General features: G+C 30.3%; 4 protein-coding genes across 10 annotated transcripts; 1 reads left to right on the top strand and 3 right to left on the bottom strand.

Moving 5' to 3' along the window:
• Positions 1-1044: 1044 nt before the first annotated feature.
• LOC137823449 (uncharacterized) lies at positions 1045-1694 on the bottom strand. Its single transcript, XM_068628587.2, has one exon. It carries the CDS (start codon positions 1634-1636, stop codon positions 1223-1225), a length of 414 nt encoding a protein of 137 aa, XP_068484688.1. The 5' UTR covers positions 1637-1694; the 3' UTR covers positions 1045-1222.
• A 4943-nt stretch (positions 1695-6637) lies between these two features.
• On the top strand, positions 6638-7293 carry LOC150025330 (uncharacterized). Its single transcript, XM_090293988.1, has one exon. The coding sequence runs from the start codon at positions 6723-6725 to the stop codon at positions 7122-7124; it is 402 nt and encodes a 133-aa protein (XP_090150114.1). The 5' UTR covers positions 6638-6722; the 3' UTR covers positions 7125-7293.
• A 1654-nt stretch (positions 7294-8947) lies between these two features.
• On the bottom strand, positions 8948-12986 carry LOC137827246 (putative lipid phosphate phosphatase 3, chloroplastic). Of its 3 annotated transcripts, none has more exons than XM_068633513.2 (9): positions 12636-12986; positions 11407-11499; positions 10569-10793; positions 10385-10472; positions 10193-10302; positions 10025-10115; positions 9661-9849; positions 9494-9553; positions 8948-9377 (listed from the first exon to the last, which is right to left on the bottom strand). In XM_068633513.2, exons 1-9 carry the CDS (start codon positions 12696-12698, stop codon positions 9172-9174), a joined length of 1125 nt encoding a protein of 374 aa, XP_068489614.1. In that variant the 5' UTR covers positions 12699-12986; the 3' UTR covers positions 8948-9171. The 3 variants fall into 3 exon arrangements, with proteins under 3 accessions (XP_068489614.1, XP_090149707.1, XP_068489615.1); XM_090293581.1 differs by having other exon boundaries at positions 11407-11640; positions 12636-12872; XM_068633514.1 differs by lacking the exon at positions 11407-11499 and having other exon boundaries at positions 12636-12961.
• A 1441-nt stretch (positions 12987-14427) lies between these two features.
• Positions 14428-17050, bottom strand: PMI2 (PLASTID MOVEMENT IMPAIRED protein (DUF827)). Of its 5 annotated transcripts, none has more exons than XM_090293577.1 (3): positions 16892-17050; positions 16633-16704; positions 14428-16382 (listed from the first exon to the last, which is right to left on the bottom strand). In XM_090293577.1, the coding sequence occupies exons 1-3, from the start codon at positions 17024-17026 to the stop codon at positions 14628-14630; spliced, it is 1962 nt and encodes a 653-aa protein (XP_090149703.1). In that variant the 5' UTR covers positions 17027-17050; the 3' UTR covers positions 14428-14627. The 5 variants fall into 5 exon arrangements, with proteins under 5 accessions (XP_090149703.1, XP_090149705.1, XP_090149702.1 ...); XM_090293579.1 differs by having other exon boundaries at positions 14428-16379; XM_090293576.1 differs by having other exon boundaries at positions 16633-16707; positions 16892-17029.
• Between the last annotated feature and the right edge of the window lie 1545 nt (positions 17051-18595).

Raw genomic sequence — 18595 nt, 5'->3', positions numbered from 1 at the left:
GGAAATAAACAATCAAATTGTATCTAACATTGTAAAATGTATATTTCAAACCCAAAGTCATCTTAACATGGAATCAACCATATCATGCTCAAAATAAAGTATAAAAAGAGATTCAATGATTTGATTTTTCTTTTAGATAACATATGATTTGATTTTTCTTTTAGATAACATATGGAAGTAAAATTAACTTGATAACATATAGTATAGTTGTTTAGTAACACGTATGGTTTAATTTGTAGTCATATGTTTATCACGAGAATTATGATTTTTTTTTTGTGGTAAAAGCTTTATCAGAAAGTAGTAAGTGTGTTTTGATTTTTGTAATTCTTATGTGTATAAGTCCGTATTGAATGAATCAATCAATACTGAGTTAGTGGAAGATGTTGATTTATTATAGATATTTTCCAAATATATCAATATACCTCCCTTTAAAGCAAGGATCATGCTGGAAAAAATAGTTAACACTTATTCAGTCAATTACAACAAAAAGTCATATGAATAAACACTATAGATAAACCCTTTACAGATGTGTAAAGTACGCTTTAATCAGTTTTCACTATACACTCTTAACACATAGTACTTACTTGATCGCCAGAGTACATTTTTCGGATTAAATCCAATCGAGCACCAACAATGAAAGGAGAAAACTTGTAGTGAGGAGCGAGTAGACAGCCGACACATCAACAATTGTACAACTAGTTCCAGTTACTGTCTAAGTCCACTTTGTCTATACAAGTACATTATGTTTGTATGATTTGATCATATAAAATCAGGTATTCCTTATGAATAATAATATATCTTTTTAGAAAAGAAGATTTTATTGGTATTCTTAAAAATATGATTTTTTTTTTTATAAAAGTTAAAGTATCCTCTAATAATACTCCAAATAATTTAATTCATTGCCAATAAAAAAAAATCAGTAATCCAACTAAGTGGTAAAGGATAAGTTTACATTCGTTAATTTCATCAAAAAAATCTTATATTAGATAATTTAATAACAAAATCTACTATTCATTTCATGATTTCATCATATAAGACTTTATATTAACTCAACAATATTCATATAATTTAATCAATATTAACATTGTACAAGACAAATAACGTCATGATAATTAACAAGAAACAAAAATACAATTTTCTGGTGATTCTTCTACATTATTTTGTGTGATCACACGAGAAAGTTAGGAAGAAAAAATCGAAAAATGTAAACAAAAAAAGAAAATTATTTGATGGGATATAATTCATGAGACGCAACCAAGGCCTTGGAAATCTCAAAGATGAGTCTAGCCTCAAACTCATTGCTCTTGTAACCCTTAGACGCTTGACGATCAATCTTAAGAATCTTTTTGTTACCAAAGATGTTGTCGGTGTTCATAGATCTCAACATGAAGTTCATGTAAGCACTTTTCAGCTTTGCCAGCATCTTCAATGGTGACCTAACCATCCATGTCAACTTTGGAACTACCCTGATCTTCCATTGCCTGTGTGGGCTTCTTCTTAGCCTGATCATCTTTGTTTTCCTTTCTCCGGTGAAGGTGGCGGCGCCGCCGCTGTCGAGGCGTTGGTAGCGCCGTCTTCTAAAGTACCTCTTTATGCCACCATATGTTGGCTTAGACAACAGTGAATCTGTTTCCATGTTGATGATGCAAAGGTTGAAGAAGAAGGTGATTCTCTCTTCTCTTGTGAAAGTGTGTTAGAAGTTGCAGCTTGTTGCAGTATTTAAAGGGATTATTATTGGCTTTTAAAAGACAAAGTCAAGAAACTATATTTGACCAGAAAATGGTAGGTTTGATCATAGAACTAAACATGAACATTGAACAACATAATTAATTTCCCTCTAATATTATATTTTTTCCAGCAAATTATTCCTCCTTCTACAATAACTATGATTAAAAAACAAGAAAGATAAATCAATTTTAAATATAAAAAATAATTAGTTTTTATAGTAACTAAATTAAAGACCATTTTAGAAAAAAAATATATTTCTAAATTACTTTCTATTATTGTTAAATAGTTTATAAATTAGTATCTAATTAGCAATCCAGGTTTAACTACCAATTATTTAGTTTTTAAATTTGGTAGCAAAAACATTGGTTGTTAATTAGATACCAATTTATAAATCATTTAATAATAATATAAATTAATTTAGAAATCAAAAATTTTTTAGTCTCTAAATGATCTCTAATTTAATCATTATAACAACTAATTATTTTTTGTTACTAAAAATTAGTTTCTATTTCGTGATTTTCTTATAGTGTTTGGACTGAATTAGATTATAAAAAAATATTCTAAACTAAAAATATTTCATTGGAATTGAAGATTTTTTATTTTTTTTTGTAGCTCAAGCAAATCAAATTGAACTGTTTTTATATGAACTAATTTATTTTGAACTTTTTAAAACTAAAAATAGTTTTACCTACTACTACTACTAAAAATAGTTCAATATATCTATTTTTTTTTTTAAAAAGTTCAGTTTATTAGTTGTGGGTATTGATTTCTGTTAAAATGTTGCTAATCACATATATAACTAATTATCCATTTTAAATAAATGGAAGTTGTATATATAACCTTATTAATAATAAAATCATGATAAAAAAGTGTTATCAACATGTCAAAATTAATATTTTAAGTATAAATATTTAATTATATGACCTTAGAAAGAAAGAGTTGCACGTTGAAAAAATTGATGTTACGAATTATTTGATTAAGCTATTTTTATTATTTCAAAACCATATATATGTGTATAATATTAATTGGTGTAACAAATATAGAATTGGAGTAGAATGAAAGCATATATAGAGAAACAATAGTAGCCAATATAAGTAACAACAATTATTTATTATTTTGTATAAATAAAATCTTATTAAAGAAAAATATAAAAAAAATATAAAGAGATTACACCAAAATCTAAATATAATAGTGTTTATTAATGCATGGAATTATTTTTTTTATTCATGATTCGTGGTAGGATTATGCGTGCAACACAAGAACACTGTTGCAATCATGTGGAAATGGAATCAAATTAAGAAAAGTATGAATATGTATATACTTTATATTAAATATAAAAAAAATGGTGCATCTAGAAGTTTGGATATGAATATCTGGTTACTTAATTAATACACATCTTTTAATAACTTTTTTTGGTTGAAAAAATTGAAAAGCCGCCAAGTTTTGATTAGTTCATTCATACTATAAAAATATTGATGATGTTTTCTGCGCACGATCACCATTTTCAAAAGCAAGACTTATTTTTACACAAATCTCATACTCTTTGTTATTTTTTTTTTATATTATTCAAACATATAAATCTAGCATAAAAGAAGAGTTTTCTTTATTTTTATAATTTTATATTACCGTTGAAGTTTTTGACGAAAAAAAAATTCAGATATTCTTCTCACTGAAAATATTTAATTTTTAATTTTTTAAATTATATATATGAAGATACTGTACATATCATGTTTTTGTTTACAATTATTAAAACATTATTGATTTATCAGGTAATTTAAATGTATTTTTAGCATTAGAATAAAATATTTTTAATTAACTAAAAATATAATTAAGAGAACGAAACTTGGACTCTCTTTTTTTCATTTTCACACTTTGTTTATATAAGAGTTGAAATTGAGAGAAAAAAAAAATGTAAACAAAGAGTAAGAAATAAATGGAATAAAAAATGGTTGAATATGTTTTTCGTCCATTTACTTTAATATGAGACTGATTTTCGTTTCTTGTTCAAACTTCAGGCCACCAGGTGTTTGTAGTATGAAAATGATTGAAATAATTCATTTTGTGTGTGAAATTGATTCAGTTTAAGATTGTAAGAAAGTAATTATAGTGACTATCAGTTTCCAATCAAAACAATAACGATTTTTTTTTTAAAAAAAAAACTAACCATCATTTTACCTACATAATCACCAATTTTCAATCATTTTTATAGACTACATGTATTTGAATGATTTAAAGTTTGAACCAAAGATGAAAATAAATCTTGTGTTATAATACTAGGACGAAAAATACATTTAATCTAATAAAAGATATTATTTTGACTTATTTAGTTGTACTTAAAACTCAAATAATTTCATAAAAGAATATAAAATTAAAAAAATAAGAAATAGTTAATGTTTTATTTTTAAAATATCTTAAATCATTAGTTCTTTTAATAATAAAAAAGTTAACGTGAAGAAGTAATAAGTTAAGTATTTGGTTGTAAGATAGCATGAATGAAGCCGTGTTGTAACGTCCAATTTTACAGTCCACCAATTCCATTTCATTTCATGCCGCATTAGAGGGAATAAGTTGTTCATCTGAGCTCAATTTTTTTTAATGCCTTAATATAAGTGTGTGAAATAATTTAAAAGGTATAATTTAAAATTTTAATTTATATTTAAGTTTTAAATTATTTAATGTATATATTATGTGATGTTGTGATTAAGTGAATGGGTGGAAAAAAATTTAATTTATATTACTAATGAAGATTTATTGAAATTAGTGAGTAATTCGATAATTGTAATATAATTTCTATTTTTTTAAAAATATTTAAAATATAATTTTATAAATTTATTTCATTATTTTTAATACTATTTGAGAGAATGAAATACTATTTGAGAGAATGAAATGAGGTAATAAAATGAGTTATTTTTATGTAGATTTTAGTTAATTAAAATTTTATATATTATTTTTTTATATAATTAAATAATTATTTATAAAAAAGAATACGAGTTATTCAACGTTTTGGTAACATGAAAGATGTAATAAAAAAAATCTGCTATAATAGAAAATTTAATATTAAATTTGTAAAAATATTTTAAAAATAATTTTAAATGCAATAAAAGAATATTAGAAAGAGTTACGTTCTTAAAGAACATAATTTCCATTCTTAAAGATCAAGCTAAAAAAAACATATATATATATATATATATATTTTAGACAAAAAAAACTATCAAAGAATACGATATTCTTTTTAAAGATAATGTTTGAAATTATCTAAATTTAAATAATTAAATTTCTTTTCTAAATTTATACGATATTGTTATTTTTTAAATTTATTTATTCAAACAATATACGATCATAATAAATAAATATTAATATTTTTTTTACAACAATAAAATAATAATAATAATCTTACAATAATTCAAAATCATTAATCTAGTTTAAACAAAACTAATAGAAATTACAAAATTTATAATAACACTGTCATTATAATTGATTATAGTTTGTATGTTTGAAAACTGCTGAATGAATCGATTATGAATGTCACAACAAATAGAATATAATTGATTATATTTAAAATGCTAAAAATTACTTAATTATCATATTGTCACATCAATTAATTATACTCATTAAGCTAAAAATTACTTAGTCGATTATAATTATCACATCAAATGATGATGCATGATGCATAATTGATTATGCTCCCATCAATTAATTATGGTTATCACATCAAATAATGCATAATTGATTATACTCTAGTTTTGTGCATTTCATAATAAAAATAATATAAAATTGAAAAAAAAATTAAAATGCATAACCAAACATTCTGCTATTGGTTTACTTAATAATTCTCTAAATGGATTTGTACTAGTTCCAGTATGTTATTAGTACTTGGTAGTATTGAGTTTTTTTTTTCTATTTTAATTTACCACTTTCATAAGTAATAGTATAAAATATTATTATTGACTTAAAGTTTCAAAATTCAAAATTTATAATTGACCTTTAGTTGCTGCTACCGTTATTTATAATCAAATATAAATTATATAAATATCTGTGCATGACTTGTTAAGAGTTAGATATACAAATATCATAGATACATATTTTTATTTCAAGAAGAAAAAAAAGTCACCTTACATAGAACGAATTACTTTTATTAATATTTCTATTAAAACTCAATTTCACCCATCATTTATTCTCACATAATTTTTTTTTCATAATACTAGAAATAACAAATTAAACTCTTCTAATATATAACAACACAGAACTAACATCCTAGTATAATTGAATTAAACATGTTAATTTTTCGATCTCCAATTAAATATTCCTAAATGAATTAAAAAATAAAAATAATTAAACCAAGTATTTTTCTTTTATACGGCAGCTATCTGAATATAATTAAGTGCACTTGACTTGACTAACATGTCTAAAACTTTTAACCATCAAATATTTAAAAAATCAAACAGAAACTGAAAGTGACCACAATGATAATGAAAATGATTTTGCCTTTTTTTCCTTCCTTCAAAGTATTAAAAAGCAATTTTCCTACATAATATTCGAAGGATTTGAAGCCAAACACTGTGTTGGTCGTCATTGTTGTCTCACACACATCAGCACCATTTCTGGTCAAACATCATTGATTGACTTTCTTTATTTCTCAAGAGCAGCCATATATATAATATTGAAAAAAAAAATCATAGCATATATATAGTTTATGATTTTAACAATCTTAATTAAATTAACAATCCACGTGTATTCATCTTGTACAACAATTGATAAATTAGATATTAGAACATTTTATCGTATATAAATAGAATAAATAGATACCAACTTCAATAATATGAGATTAAATTAGATTTAAATTCACTTATAATATCATAATCATTTAAAATCTATCTTATCTTATCTTTCACGTCGTGAGTTTCTCACTTATATATTTGTTGAATTGCGAAGACAAGTTCAAACACAATCTATTCACTCTCATCTTCAAAGTGAAGCTATTCAAAGCAAGAAAAATGGAGTTACTATTCCCTAAGGCAACCTACGGTGGCATAAAGAGGTGGCTGAGACGGCAGCGCTACCGGCGTCTACAGGGTGGCGCCGCCACCGGAAGAAGGAAGATGGCGATGATCCAATTGAAAGGTCCACGCAGGCATTGGAGGGTGAGAAGGATTGGAAGGCTTAGATGGGTGATGAGATCACCATTGAAGATGTTGGCAAAGCTGAAGAGTGTTTATATGAAGTTGATGTTGGGGATGGCAAAGAACACAGGTGCTATAAACAGTGATAAGATTTTTGGTGTTAAAGGGATTCCAAAGCCTCGTGAAGTGTCTTATGCAAGGGATGCCTTTGAGGCCAGAATCATTTTTGAGATTTCTAAGACATTTGTGCCCTCCTATGAACTTCATTCCATGTAATTCTAAGACTCTTTTTTTTTGGGATAAATAACTCCCAACCCCATCATTCTTTGCCCCCTCAATTTTACATTTCAGACCCAAATAATAGTGGATTAATAAATTATCTCTCGAGTTATGTATTTTACTATTTTTTATTAATTATAAAAAGTCAATTTCATTTTTTTAAAAATTTAAATAATCATATATAAAGTATAACCTTATCATACTCCTACATCCTACATCTTTCTTCGAACACTTCCATATTGTCGCAGTGTTTGAGAGAATAGTTTCATAATTTAAACATGTGTGAGAGAGTTGATGAGAATATTCGTTGTATTTAATGTTTTTCGGAGTGAATATTTTTTTTAGTTTTGTACTTCATCTTTGCACCTAGTTGATATTTCTTTTATGGGTTTTGTGGTTTCCAAAAAATGAAAAAGAAAGTGAATGAAAACACAACCACCACCCAAAAACACTAGAAAACTTACTTCAACCGGCAACGTTCACCATTAACTGCCACCAACCACTACTAACAACCACTTATACTTAAAAATAATGAAAAATACATCACATTTTTCACTATATTAAAAAAGATATTGTTGAAATTAAAAAAGAGAGTATGAAAATATATAGACCAAGCAACCATCAATAAAGAAAACAATGAAAAAACATCCTACTCTCCACTATATTAAAAAAATGTATTGTTGGAATTAAAAAAAAAAAATATGAAAATAGGTATGTGGGTGCTATGAGAATTTGACATAATAACCTGTGTTGATAAAATCAAAATTTACTTATTTTATAAGGTGTAAAAATAATAGTTTTGAATTTTGAAAGATGAAAGACAATTTCTCTATTATAAAAACTAAAACGAAAATAATCTATGAATAAATAAAAAAACAAAAAGGTGATTTTTAGGTATCTTGGGCCCGTGGTGTAGAAACAAAATTTCATACCCAAACCTACGACTTGCAGAATCCTATCCAAACGCAGCCGCAGCAGGAACACTGAGCAGAGCGTAGCAAAGCAATGGAAACCAAAGCTGATGCTGAATCTTTCTGGACTTGGAATGCCAACACCCGCAACAAGAACACCGACCAAAAACAATTTTCGGTTACCAAGTTCCTAGGAAACAACAGCAAAGCACCCAAAGCTCAAACATCAGTGTTGGGTCCTGGCTTCGGAGCTGGCATCGGTTGCGGCGCCGGAATAGGTTTGGGTTTGGTTGGTGGGTTGGGGTTCGGAGGCTGGCCCTTCAACCACCTCAACCTGGTTTTCGGTCTTGGAATGGGTTGTGGAGTTGGTGTTGGCTTTGGCTTCGGCCAAGGCATTGGATACGATTTTAATTTCCGCACTCGTAAGTCTAGAAAGTCCAACAAAAAATTTTCAGATCCCCACAAAACAATTGTTATTCAGATTTGATTCTATTATTTTTCTTCCTCCTATGTTTGTTGTTGATCCTTGAAAGTTCACGCCTTTGATTCGTTCATTGATTGATTCATAATATCAGATGCTTTATTTGATTTGGTTTAATCCATGAAGTAACAATCACATCATCAAAGTCAACATTTTTAAAGTGGGTTTTTATTTATAGTTCTGAAGGTTTTTCCATGTTAAAAATTCTATCTACAATAAAGATGGAGAATTAGTACTGATTTTCCTAACAATTTTCTACTTATGCAATCAACATTTGGAATATACAGCTCATATTTACTGGTAGAAAGTTGCCTCATGTACTCTGTTAAGGTTGAAGAATGAAGTGTAGCTTATGCTTATAATTTTTTCTGCTCACACAAACAGTGAAAACTAGCACAAATCATTGAATGAATTGGCAATGCAGGAGAGACTCTTGAAGAGATTTCGTATTTTCTTATGTCAACATATTTACAAATAAAGAAAGTACAGATTGTTTGTCCCAAACATGACTCACAACAAACAAATATTCTTCGAAGTTTTCAGAAACTACAGACTAATCGAGCAAAATGTGGTAGTTCTAGATCCTGATTAAATTCTAGGATATGAACAGGCATCTAATTTACAAAGAGCAAGATCATTAGATGTACACACTTTATCCCCTTCCAGATTCAACGTCATCAAGTATTGCATTACGATCCCGTGATAAAGATAGCCCCATGCACCCATGGGGACCTTGTCCCTGCTCACTCTCAGCCTGAACCTCTGTTAACTGTGCATGACCAGAATTTGGAACGTTAGGAACTTGGGTCATTAGTCGTGATTCTTCCAACATCCTAAAATATGCATAAGGACCCCAACCTGCACAGGAAAACATGTCTAGAACATCAGAAAAGGTTGACAGCATACTTCATAAAGGAAACAAACATATGAACTTGGGCTAATTTTTAACAGGAAATTATTTAAGTTGAGCAAACCTTCAGAATGATAAGGAGGTGGAAAAAACTGCAAATAGCAAAATGTAGCCGCTGTTAACCCTGAAAGAAGAAATATTATTTAGTGAGTAAAGTGTCAACAACAGTGATAAGTAGTTTTTGATGTTTGCTTAATTCAGAACTAACTGAGATACTAAGGATGGACCAACCTAAAAGGCCTCCAGCAAACACATCCTGCCAGTGGTGCCAATAGTCATCGACTCGAGAAATGCCAACAAGTGATGCAAAAAGTAGTGGCAGAAAAACAATGCAGAGTTTTGCAACATGACCTCTGCTATCAAATGCTTTTATTTTCCCAGACAAGTACAGTGATAAAAATCCCAGACCAGAAAATGACCCTGCAAATAAATTGAAACTAATTAAAGCAAAGAACTACAGAAATTTGAGTACACATGCTTTTAACGAGCTAAACTAATTCAACAATTAATTTCTATTAGAACATCAAAGTTATGAGCATAGCAAAGCCAGTCTTATTGTAAACCTATGTACAACAGCACATTAAATGCTACATACATGAAGTATGGCCACTTGGGAAACTCTTATATCCTTCCTTTATGACCTTTTTTTCACCATGACAGATGACATCTCCCCAGTTATCATAAACCTAATAAGAAGGCATAATTTAGAGTAAACATAATTGATAAATATGTAATGAAAGCCTGAAATTAAAAGAAAACATACATCCTTTCCATCTGGAAAACATCGCCAGAAGAAGTCTGGTCGAGGTCGACCTACTGCATTTTTTATTGCCTCAGTAATTACTGCTGTTATTAAAATGGAGAATAATAGACCTGTGCCAGCAAACAATCTCTTCAGCAAACAGAATATGCTTGTTAGTAATTAAATGAATCAGGGGTTTTTAAAGATTAATACCCAGCACAGCATGATGAAGATCATAGATATCTCTCCTTCGGATATAGACAACAAGAAAGATCACTATGGGCAATAAAACTGCATACATCTAACCATGACAAGATAGTAAATGACAAGATAATCTTGTTGATGCTGTCATTGAAGGAAAAAAACTAACGCTATATGTCTGAAGCAGTTAACTTACGGGAATGGACCAAACAGGAACTGTATTACTCTTCAGGGGATATCTGAGATCCGTCATCATATCCTTCCCAACAAAGCGATGGAATGGAGGGACAAAGTACAAGCCGATAACAATGAACACAAGGAGCAACAGAATGAGCCAATCATGTTTGTGTGTTCTCGCAACTGCATATCCATGAGAGCTCACAGTATGTGAACCAAGTTGGACTTCCCTCGTTCTGAAATCCTACAGCTCACAAAAACCACAATTGAGATTAGGAGTGGTCAGAAAAGGTGATGTTCAAATCTTCTGATTTAATAAAAGAAAACAAACAATCAATTTTAGTAAGAGTCCTAGTAAATTTACATTCTGTGTATCTTCATATACTGATAATTCAAGGGTCAAATGTAATGAAAGTGACAACCTAGCAGATGTGTGCATCAAAATAATGTGACTTAGAGAATTTAAAGAAAAGACAGAATTCAATCAGTTCATCAGCAAAGCATGCTAGTCCCGCAAGAAAATCCAGTATAAATATATGATAAAATTAGATGGGGGAATTCCTTCTCTAATAAAATCAATAAGCATTTTGCTTAACTTATATCTCTGTAGCAAGGAGCTCAAAAAGCATCATGAACAGCCTGATTCAACTACAAGCTGGTCATATCCAGCAGTTTTAAACTGCAAACAGAATGATGTCCCGTGAAGAGGTTGTTTTATGCTAGATATACAGACTATGAGAACCAGTATTCCTATTCTTAAATGATCATTGAATTGTTTGTCAATCCCTCCACCTCGACTGGTCTAGCCCAAAAAATCTCCTATAGTTATTCAAGAGACATCTTATTAAATTGTATACCTCTTCATTCTTTTTGTCTATCAATGGAAAATTAATGGATGAAAATTGAGCACCAGTAACAGCAGAGATTCCCAGCCTTCTGCTTGATAAATCCTAGGTAACTCCAAAGAAAGCATTATCAGGGGAATGTACCAAGAAAATACCCGGATTTGCTTTGTTTCTCTTGAAAACTTTTGGCCTCTCTTTTTTTGTGTTTTCATAGACACAAGGGAGATACATTAAAATTAAACAAAGCTGCAATATATCCAAATTAGAAACCTGGAAAACCCTACGAGTACAAATAAACATCTTAAATATCACTGAAATTTTAAACCTATTCAGCAGAAATGCCAACATCTCTGGCTACATACATGCAACAGCCTTTGACCATCAAGAGAATGTAAATATCAATCAAACACAAAAAACCAAAAGTTTATGATTCTAGAAAATCACCACACAAAAAAATTGAATTTGATGTACAATAGTGAGCTTCAAAGTCAAGCCAGCCACTCAAAAACAGATATACAGCTTGCTTCAATATAAACGAACCAGAAAGCACACTGAAACTATCCTAAAGAAAATAAAGGGATTAAGAGAGAATAAACCACTGGTTAACATGACATAGATAAGTTCAAGAATTACGAGCTGAAACCAAGATTTCATGTATCAAATCAGCCGCAATAAATTAAAAGCACTGACATGATTAAAAAAGATGTTTGACCGGAAATATATCTTTTTTTACCAAGTCCACTTTAAAATATCAGCCTATATGTCCAGCACTAAACAGGGCAAAAAAATTCCAAAAAAAGGCAAATAAGCATTGATACAAACGATTGGCATGGAGATGGCTGTAACCACAAATAGTACACATAAATAGCAGATAAATAAATATATCTAAATCTACAAATGTTCTGCTTTGAAAGGAAACACTATATATCGACTTAACTTGGTAATGAAGAACAACAAGAATGTGTGCACATAACTTGATTTCTGGTCATGAGAAGGGAGGATAAAAGCTTCACAAAGATGAACATTACCTTTATCTTGGGCATCAATTAAATGGTACAGAACATCGATTATCACAGAGATCCATCCATTCATAACTTAAATACCATTAACAAACACATCTTCAAAAGCTTAATTTTAAAGTTTGAAACAACATTCAACATACAATAAATAGAATAAGCGCGTGTGTGTGTGTGTGAATTACAGGGAAGAACAGAGTTGAAAAGGAATTATAAAGCACTGACCTGAAAGCGGGTCCTAACAGACTGAAAACCAAAGAAGGGTCTTAAATCCCACCAAGAAGCCATTTTGTGAAGCAACGAAAAACCATTCAAATAAATAGACAGAAAAATTGGGAGTTTCAAATAAGAGCTTGAAAAGAAGATAAAGGTGAAGGGGTTGCAGAGAATAATAGCATATGCAAGGGAAAAAAATGGGGAATTTCAATTTCAATTTGTGTCCACACGTAAAAGATTCAGTGTGAGAGAAACTGGTATATGCACTGAACGTGATGTGATTAAAGAGACAAGAAAACGAAGGCAGTGAGAAGTTACTCTGCCTCCTAATTATTGCATTTTTTGTGTGTTTAAATAAACTTCTACAAATCGCCAACTACCTTAATTAATCATCCTTTTTGGAGATTGAAACAAGTCATTGTCTGTTTATTCTTCTTTGTTACTGTGAATCATTGTAACTTGATGTTTTTGTTCATCTTAAAAGATAATAATTATCACATAAGTATAATTTCTAGAATGAATGAGGGAGATAACATTGGTATAATGTAAAATATTATATACAAATTTATATATTATATAATTATAAATTATATAAATTGACAATAAAGATTTATCTGTATAAATATAAGTTTTTTTAAATTGAACACTTCATTGATACGTGTCATATAATATTCGTATTCAATATGTATTTTCGATACGGACACTCCATTTAAAAATATATGGTCGGAACTCATAAATTATGTTTCTTCACCACTCAATGTTACTTAGCATATAGTACATACTCTTTTAGCATAGTACATACTTTTTAAGGAGTTTCTTAACCTAAAAAACCTACCTTTCATCAATGGAAGTTACAGAAAAAAAAAAGGGGAATGAATTTCCATACATTACACAGTAGGGAATCTCAAACTGTTTTTTAGAGTTAATAAAATTATAACTTATTTTTATGATTTTCTATTATTAGAATTAATGAAAAAATTGGTTTTTGGTTATATTATTTTATTTGTTACAACCAATAAAATTATATAAAAAATAATATTAATAATTTACATACATTTAAGTATTAACCAAGCAGATTATTAAAGTTATTAAAAACAACTTTTTTTTATGAAACCTCTTACATGTTTCTTCACCTACCCTTCCTTTTCAACAATCAATGCAAACTTTTTGAACAATATATGAGAAAGTCCTTAAAATTTTGTGGACCAGATAAATTACTTGGTGGTGGGTCAGTTACATTTTAAAGAATTATAATACATTAATTAAAAGTGAATAACCAAAGAGGCTTATTAAGATGGGTTTGAAAAGTAACAGATCAATATTTTCCTCTTAATTTTTGAATCAAGATATTAGAACTGATGTCAATTTAGTTTTTTTTTCCTCTATAGCAATTGGATTTTTTTTTGTTGAATTTTCTATAACAATGTTAATATAATATAAAGTGAAATTAAAATTCCATTATTTTTTTTCTAGCAATTAAAAAAAATTGAGAGCAATCTTTTGAACTGTTATTTATTAGTAGAATATTGTTGAAAATCAAGATTTGTGAGTTACACTTTTTATTATAGGAGCATTACTTATAAATTTGTATTTTTTTAATAAATTTTAATCAATAACAAATTCCTCAATTATCAATTTGTACTTCTATGAATTTAGCTGGTAGAGTTATTTTCTGATCAAATTTTTCAGTGAGTTTCAAGTTTCAACTATCACAGACATGCAATTTTTCTGTACAACAATGATAATCTGTAATATTTTGTGATTAAATAGTAGCATTCCAAGTATCATCACACCATGCACCAATCATCAATTATTCTCTACAATTTCACAATAAGAAAGTGTTTTTGTAGTAAAATCCTTTATCCTTGATACTGATAGAACAATGATGAGAAGCACTTCAGCCATTACTGTGAAAAGAAAAGAAGGAACACAAAACACTCTTCTCTGCTTCTAAATTGTAGCAGAATGAAGAGTCTTCATTATCACTGTCTCTATTTTGATTCACTGTGTATCCCTAGTGTTTCTCTTGCCTCTAAAAAGCTTTGTCAAATTTGGTATTACCTTCTTTCTCTTCCTCATAGTAAAAGGACTGATAAGCCTAACTGCAGGTGAAGCATTCTTCTGAAACTTTGCTCCTCTTGCAGGTGTGATAGTGCCATTGAGTTTGATGCTTTTTCTAGACATGGCTCTTGGGAAGTTCTTGGATGAACTCTTCTCTCGTTTTCTTGGCCAATTCTCAAACTCCTCACTGCTCACTCTTCTTGAAAGCAATATCTCTTTGGTGTAAACCTTCAGCTCTTGCTCCAGTTTTGTTTCTTTGAGTTCTCTCTGAGCTATTTTTGTTTCCATCACTATTTCCTTCTCACTGGCCTTCAAAGCTTCAATCCATGCCTCAGCTGCTGCTACTTTTTTATCAGCAATTTCTTCTGCTGAGGCTGCATGATTCTTTAGATACTCGTACTCAAATTTTGAGATGGTAATCAAGGAACTATGCTGTGCTGCTAAAGCTCTTTCTCTCATGGTAATTTCACTAAGAGTTTTGAGCTTCTCTAGTGCTAGAGATTCAGAAGCTTTGGCTACTTCTAGCTCTTGCATCACACCTTGTAATTTTTCCTCAGTCATGTCTATTTCAAACTCAACTTTTTGAATCTCTTCCTTGGTTGCAGTGACCTCTTGGCTTATATGCTCATTTTCCTTTTTTGCTTCTTCTGTTTCTGTCTTGAGCTTTTCAAGACTGTGAGACAGAGTTGTGACTATGGATCTGGCCTTTTCCTCTGCAGCAGACACAGCTTCTAATTTAGACTTTGCTCTCAGTATCTTTGAATTCAGAATTTCAACTGTTGAATCCACTTTCCCTTCCTTCTTCCTTAATCTATCTGTCTCAGCAGTGACATGCTTAAGCTCATTTCTAATCACATCCATGGAGGCCATAAACTGAAAACCTTCTTCTTTAACCAAAGCTAGTTCTTTCCTTGCTGCCTCCAATTCTTCTGTAATAGTCTCTAGCACTATAGAGTCTTCTCTTTCTTCCAACTGCTTCTCACTCTCATCTCCTTGAACCCTTTTCTCCATTTTTTTAGCTGACTTCAACTCATTCTGCAAAAGATCAACATCTGATATTGTTATAGCCAATTTAACTTCAAGCTCCTTCGACTCATCAATCTCTTCAATGGCATCCTTCAACTTTTTCCTTGCGCTTTCCAATTTCATTGAAAAATCATCTGCTTCATGTTCTCTCCGGGCCTCAATATCTGCCAGTTCTTTCAAAGCTTCAATCCTTGCAAGTTCAGCAAGCACTTGTTCCTCATTGGCCTCCTCAATCTCCTTTCTGAGTTCTTCTGCAGTTGTTAAACACGAGAGCATCTTTGAGTTTGATGCTTCGATTTCCTTCTCTGCACGTGATTTTTCTTCCAGTACAGAAGCCACATCAAGCTTAAGCTTGAACAATTCCTTTTTGAGATATTCCAACTCTCTCATGACTTGTGCACACTCATGATTCTCACTCCTCTTTGCAACAACCATTGCCCCATGTTGGTCCTTCCCCCTCTTCTCTAGTCTTTCCACATCTCTCATTTGTGTTTTTGCATTGCAACTTGACTCCTCAATCATAGAAGAAAGATGCTTCACTGTCTTCTTTGCATTAGAAAGCTCAGATTCCGCATGTGCTTTTGCAGATTCTGCAGTCCATTTACTCTCTTTGTACCTTCCTATATCCCATCTTGCTCTGTGGAGTTCCCTTGTTCTTGAAGAGGGCTTCTGAGAATCATGTGAAAAAAATTAAAGATTTAATAGAAGAATGCCTCAATAGTTTTGTTAAAAAATTAGGCTTTAAGTCTAACTCAACCTTTATAAAACCGATTTATGAGATGAGGTTTGCACGTGAAAAACTAGATACTATAATATCTAGTTTGCATCCACTATTATAATCTCTAGTGGATGTGAAATCTTATAAGTTCACAAATTGCAAAATACTTGAGAGGATTGCTCCTGTTCTAGCTGAACATACCTTATCATCAAAGAAGTTAACAGTAGCTTTAACTGATCCAACACTTCTGCTACCAAGCTCTGCACCGTCCATCTGCTATTGCCAAGGTATTAGCAAATTTTGCCAACACTATATGCTTAATTCAGATAATCATAACTGTTCATTTTCAGTTTATCAGTTTGAATTTAAGAAACACCAACAAAAAACAAGTTCTTTCGGTTCTAGGAGTCACTATGTGACATGTAAATAGAAAAATATAACAAAGGAAGCAAGTGCATACCTGAGGGTGTGCTTGTGAGTTTGGTGAAAATGTTGTGGTTGAGAACTCTGTGCTCAAATGGGCAAAACAAAGAACGTGAGTAACAAGAAGAGGGAGGGAGAATCGATGAGTGACTGGTATTGGAATTGGACACATCGCTTCTTGTCGCTTTCTTGTTTCTTTATACATTTTTCTGGTTACATTTTCATGTCCCCATTTTTTTGTTTTTTCAAATATGTATTGGGACCACCAACTTTCCATTTTCTCTCTGTTATATCATAGTGCTAGTAAACTTTCTGCTAGTAAAAAATGGAAAACTGTGCCTTGATAAATAAGAGCTTTACTAAGATCCCTATATCAAAGAAGTGGTATTTCTGATTAAGATTCTGTTATGGTTTCATCAACTGCCTTAATTAAAGAGTTATTAGAAAGTGTACTTTAAGTCCAACTCATTTCCATAAAACCGGCTTATGAAGTTGAGGTTTGCACTCATTTATATATAATAAAAGTTCTAATCTTTAGTTAACGTGAGATCTCCAACACACCTTCCTCACACCGAGCCAACTCGTGTATAAAGGGAATATAGAAAATGAACATAAAATATAAATGAATGCTGCTAAAACCATTAAACGTCATTGATCTGAACAAAAGAACAATCCGCAACAAAACAGTTTTAGTTTTTGTCATTGCATTAGGATGTCCTTGTATCAATCAATCACGCACACTTTTTAAATTCGTTCCTTACTATACACTAAGCAATAGTGTATATAAGCCTTGCCACAATAAATCACTGGCCAAGTATTGCCCACATCTTCAAATGCAACACCATCAAACTTGGTCAAGATATTAATATTTTAATTATTATTGGAAATAAATTGGGAATCATATCGTTATTTATAATAGTTTAGTAACCATAGTCCATGTAATTTGTACTATACACTACGTTTATACAAAAAAAAAAAAAAATCTACAATAGAAATGGTAAAAGACTTCATACTTAGTTTAGATAACGACTACTTGTTGTTAAGATCGACAACTTTGTCTTTCTTTTACCTATGGTATATTCACACCAACAAAATATTGAGTGAGAAATAAATGCCATCATTATCATGTTTTTCAACTTTTATTATATATGTAAAATGGATGAGATGTAGAAGTCTTGGTATCCAGTTTTGACAGATCGACATGTTCAAAATGTATCAAGATTAAGTGAATACTAACAAGTTTAAATCGTACGAAAAAAATTAAGTAATACGTTATTAATCACGATCCAAAAATTAATTATGTTTAATAATAGTGGTTTCACAATAAGCATATACATAATCACAACTTTTCGATAAAAATGTATGTCACTATCACACATTAATTACACCAAATACCAAAGGTCGAGTACTTGGGAGTCGGAGTACCTTTTACAAATACATTTTAACTGATCCTATGAATAAATGAGAGCTTGACTGGAGTGGAGGAGCGAGAACAATGTAAGGGAGAGTTAGCCAAATAAATTTGAGAAACATGAGGAGGAGAGTGAACCGACCAACCTAAACAGAGAAGGAAATTATTCTGTAAGTAGAAGTATAAATTCTCTCAGTTCTTTTGTATGAAAACAATATACATAGTGATAGTCGTTTAGAACATATGTTCGGAAAATAAATAGTTTTGTTATAACTATAATTAAGGAATCGGAAATAAATTAATTCAATATTTTATTTATATCTTTCTTTA

Source organism: Phaseolus vulgaris, chromosome 8 (genome assembly GCF_051622355.1).
Source record: "Phaseolus vulgaris cultivar YP4 chromosome 8, ASM5162235v1, whole genome shotgun sequence".
Classification (NCBI taxonomy): Eukaryota; Viridiplantae; Streptophyta; class Magnoliopsida; order Fabales; family Fabaceae; genus Phaseolus; species Phaseolus vulgaris.
Note: the sequence above shows the minus strand (reverse complement) of the source record. Positions and strands in the feature narration are given on the sequence as shown.

Bases quoted from the DNA above. Each gene is read 5' to 3' on its own strand.
- PMI2 (XM_090293576.1), bottom strand. From the start codon at position 17,026: ATGTGTCCAATTCCAATACCAGTCACTCATCGATTCTCCCTCCCTCTT. The intron at 16,708-16,891 runs GTATGCACTTGC...CCTTGGCAATAG, and splicing joins ACTCACAAGCACACCCTCAG to CAGATGGACGGTGCAGAGCT. The intron at 16,383-16,632 runs GTATGTTCAGCT...CATGATTCTCAG, and splicing joins TTAACTTCTTTGATGATAAG to AAGCCCTCTTCAAGAACAAG.
- LOC137823449 (XM_068628587.2), bottom strand. From the start codon at position 1,636: ATGGAAACAGATTCACTGTTGTCTAAGCCAACATATGGTGGCATAAAG.
- LOC150025330 (XM_090293988.1), top strand. From the start codon at position 6,723: ATGGAGTTACTATTCCCTAAGGCAACCTACGGTGGCATAAAGAGGTGG.
- LOC137827246 (XM_068633513.2), bottom strand. From the start codon at position 12,698: ATGGCTTCTTGGTGGGATTTAAGACCCTTCTTTGGTTTTCAGTCTGTT. The intron at 10,116-10,192 runs GTATGTTTTCTT...CCTTCTTATTAG, and splicing joins GTTTTCCAGATGGAAAGGAT to GTTTATGATAACTGGGGAGA. The intron at 9,850-10,024 runs GTATGTAGCATT...ATTTATTTGCAG, and splicing joins CCCAAGTGGCCATACTTCAT to GGTCATTTTCTGGTCTGGGA.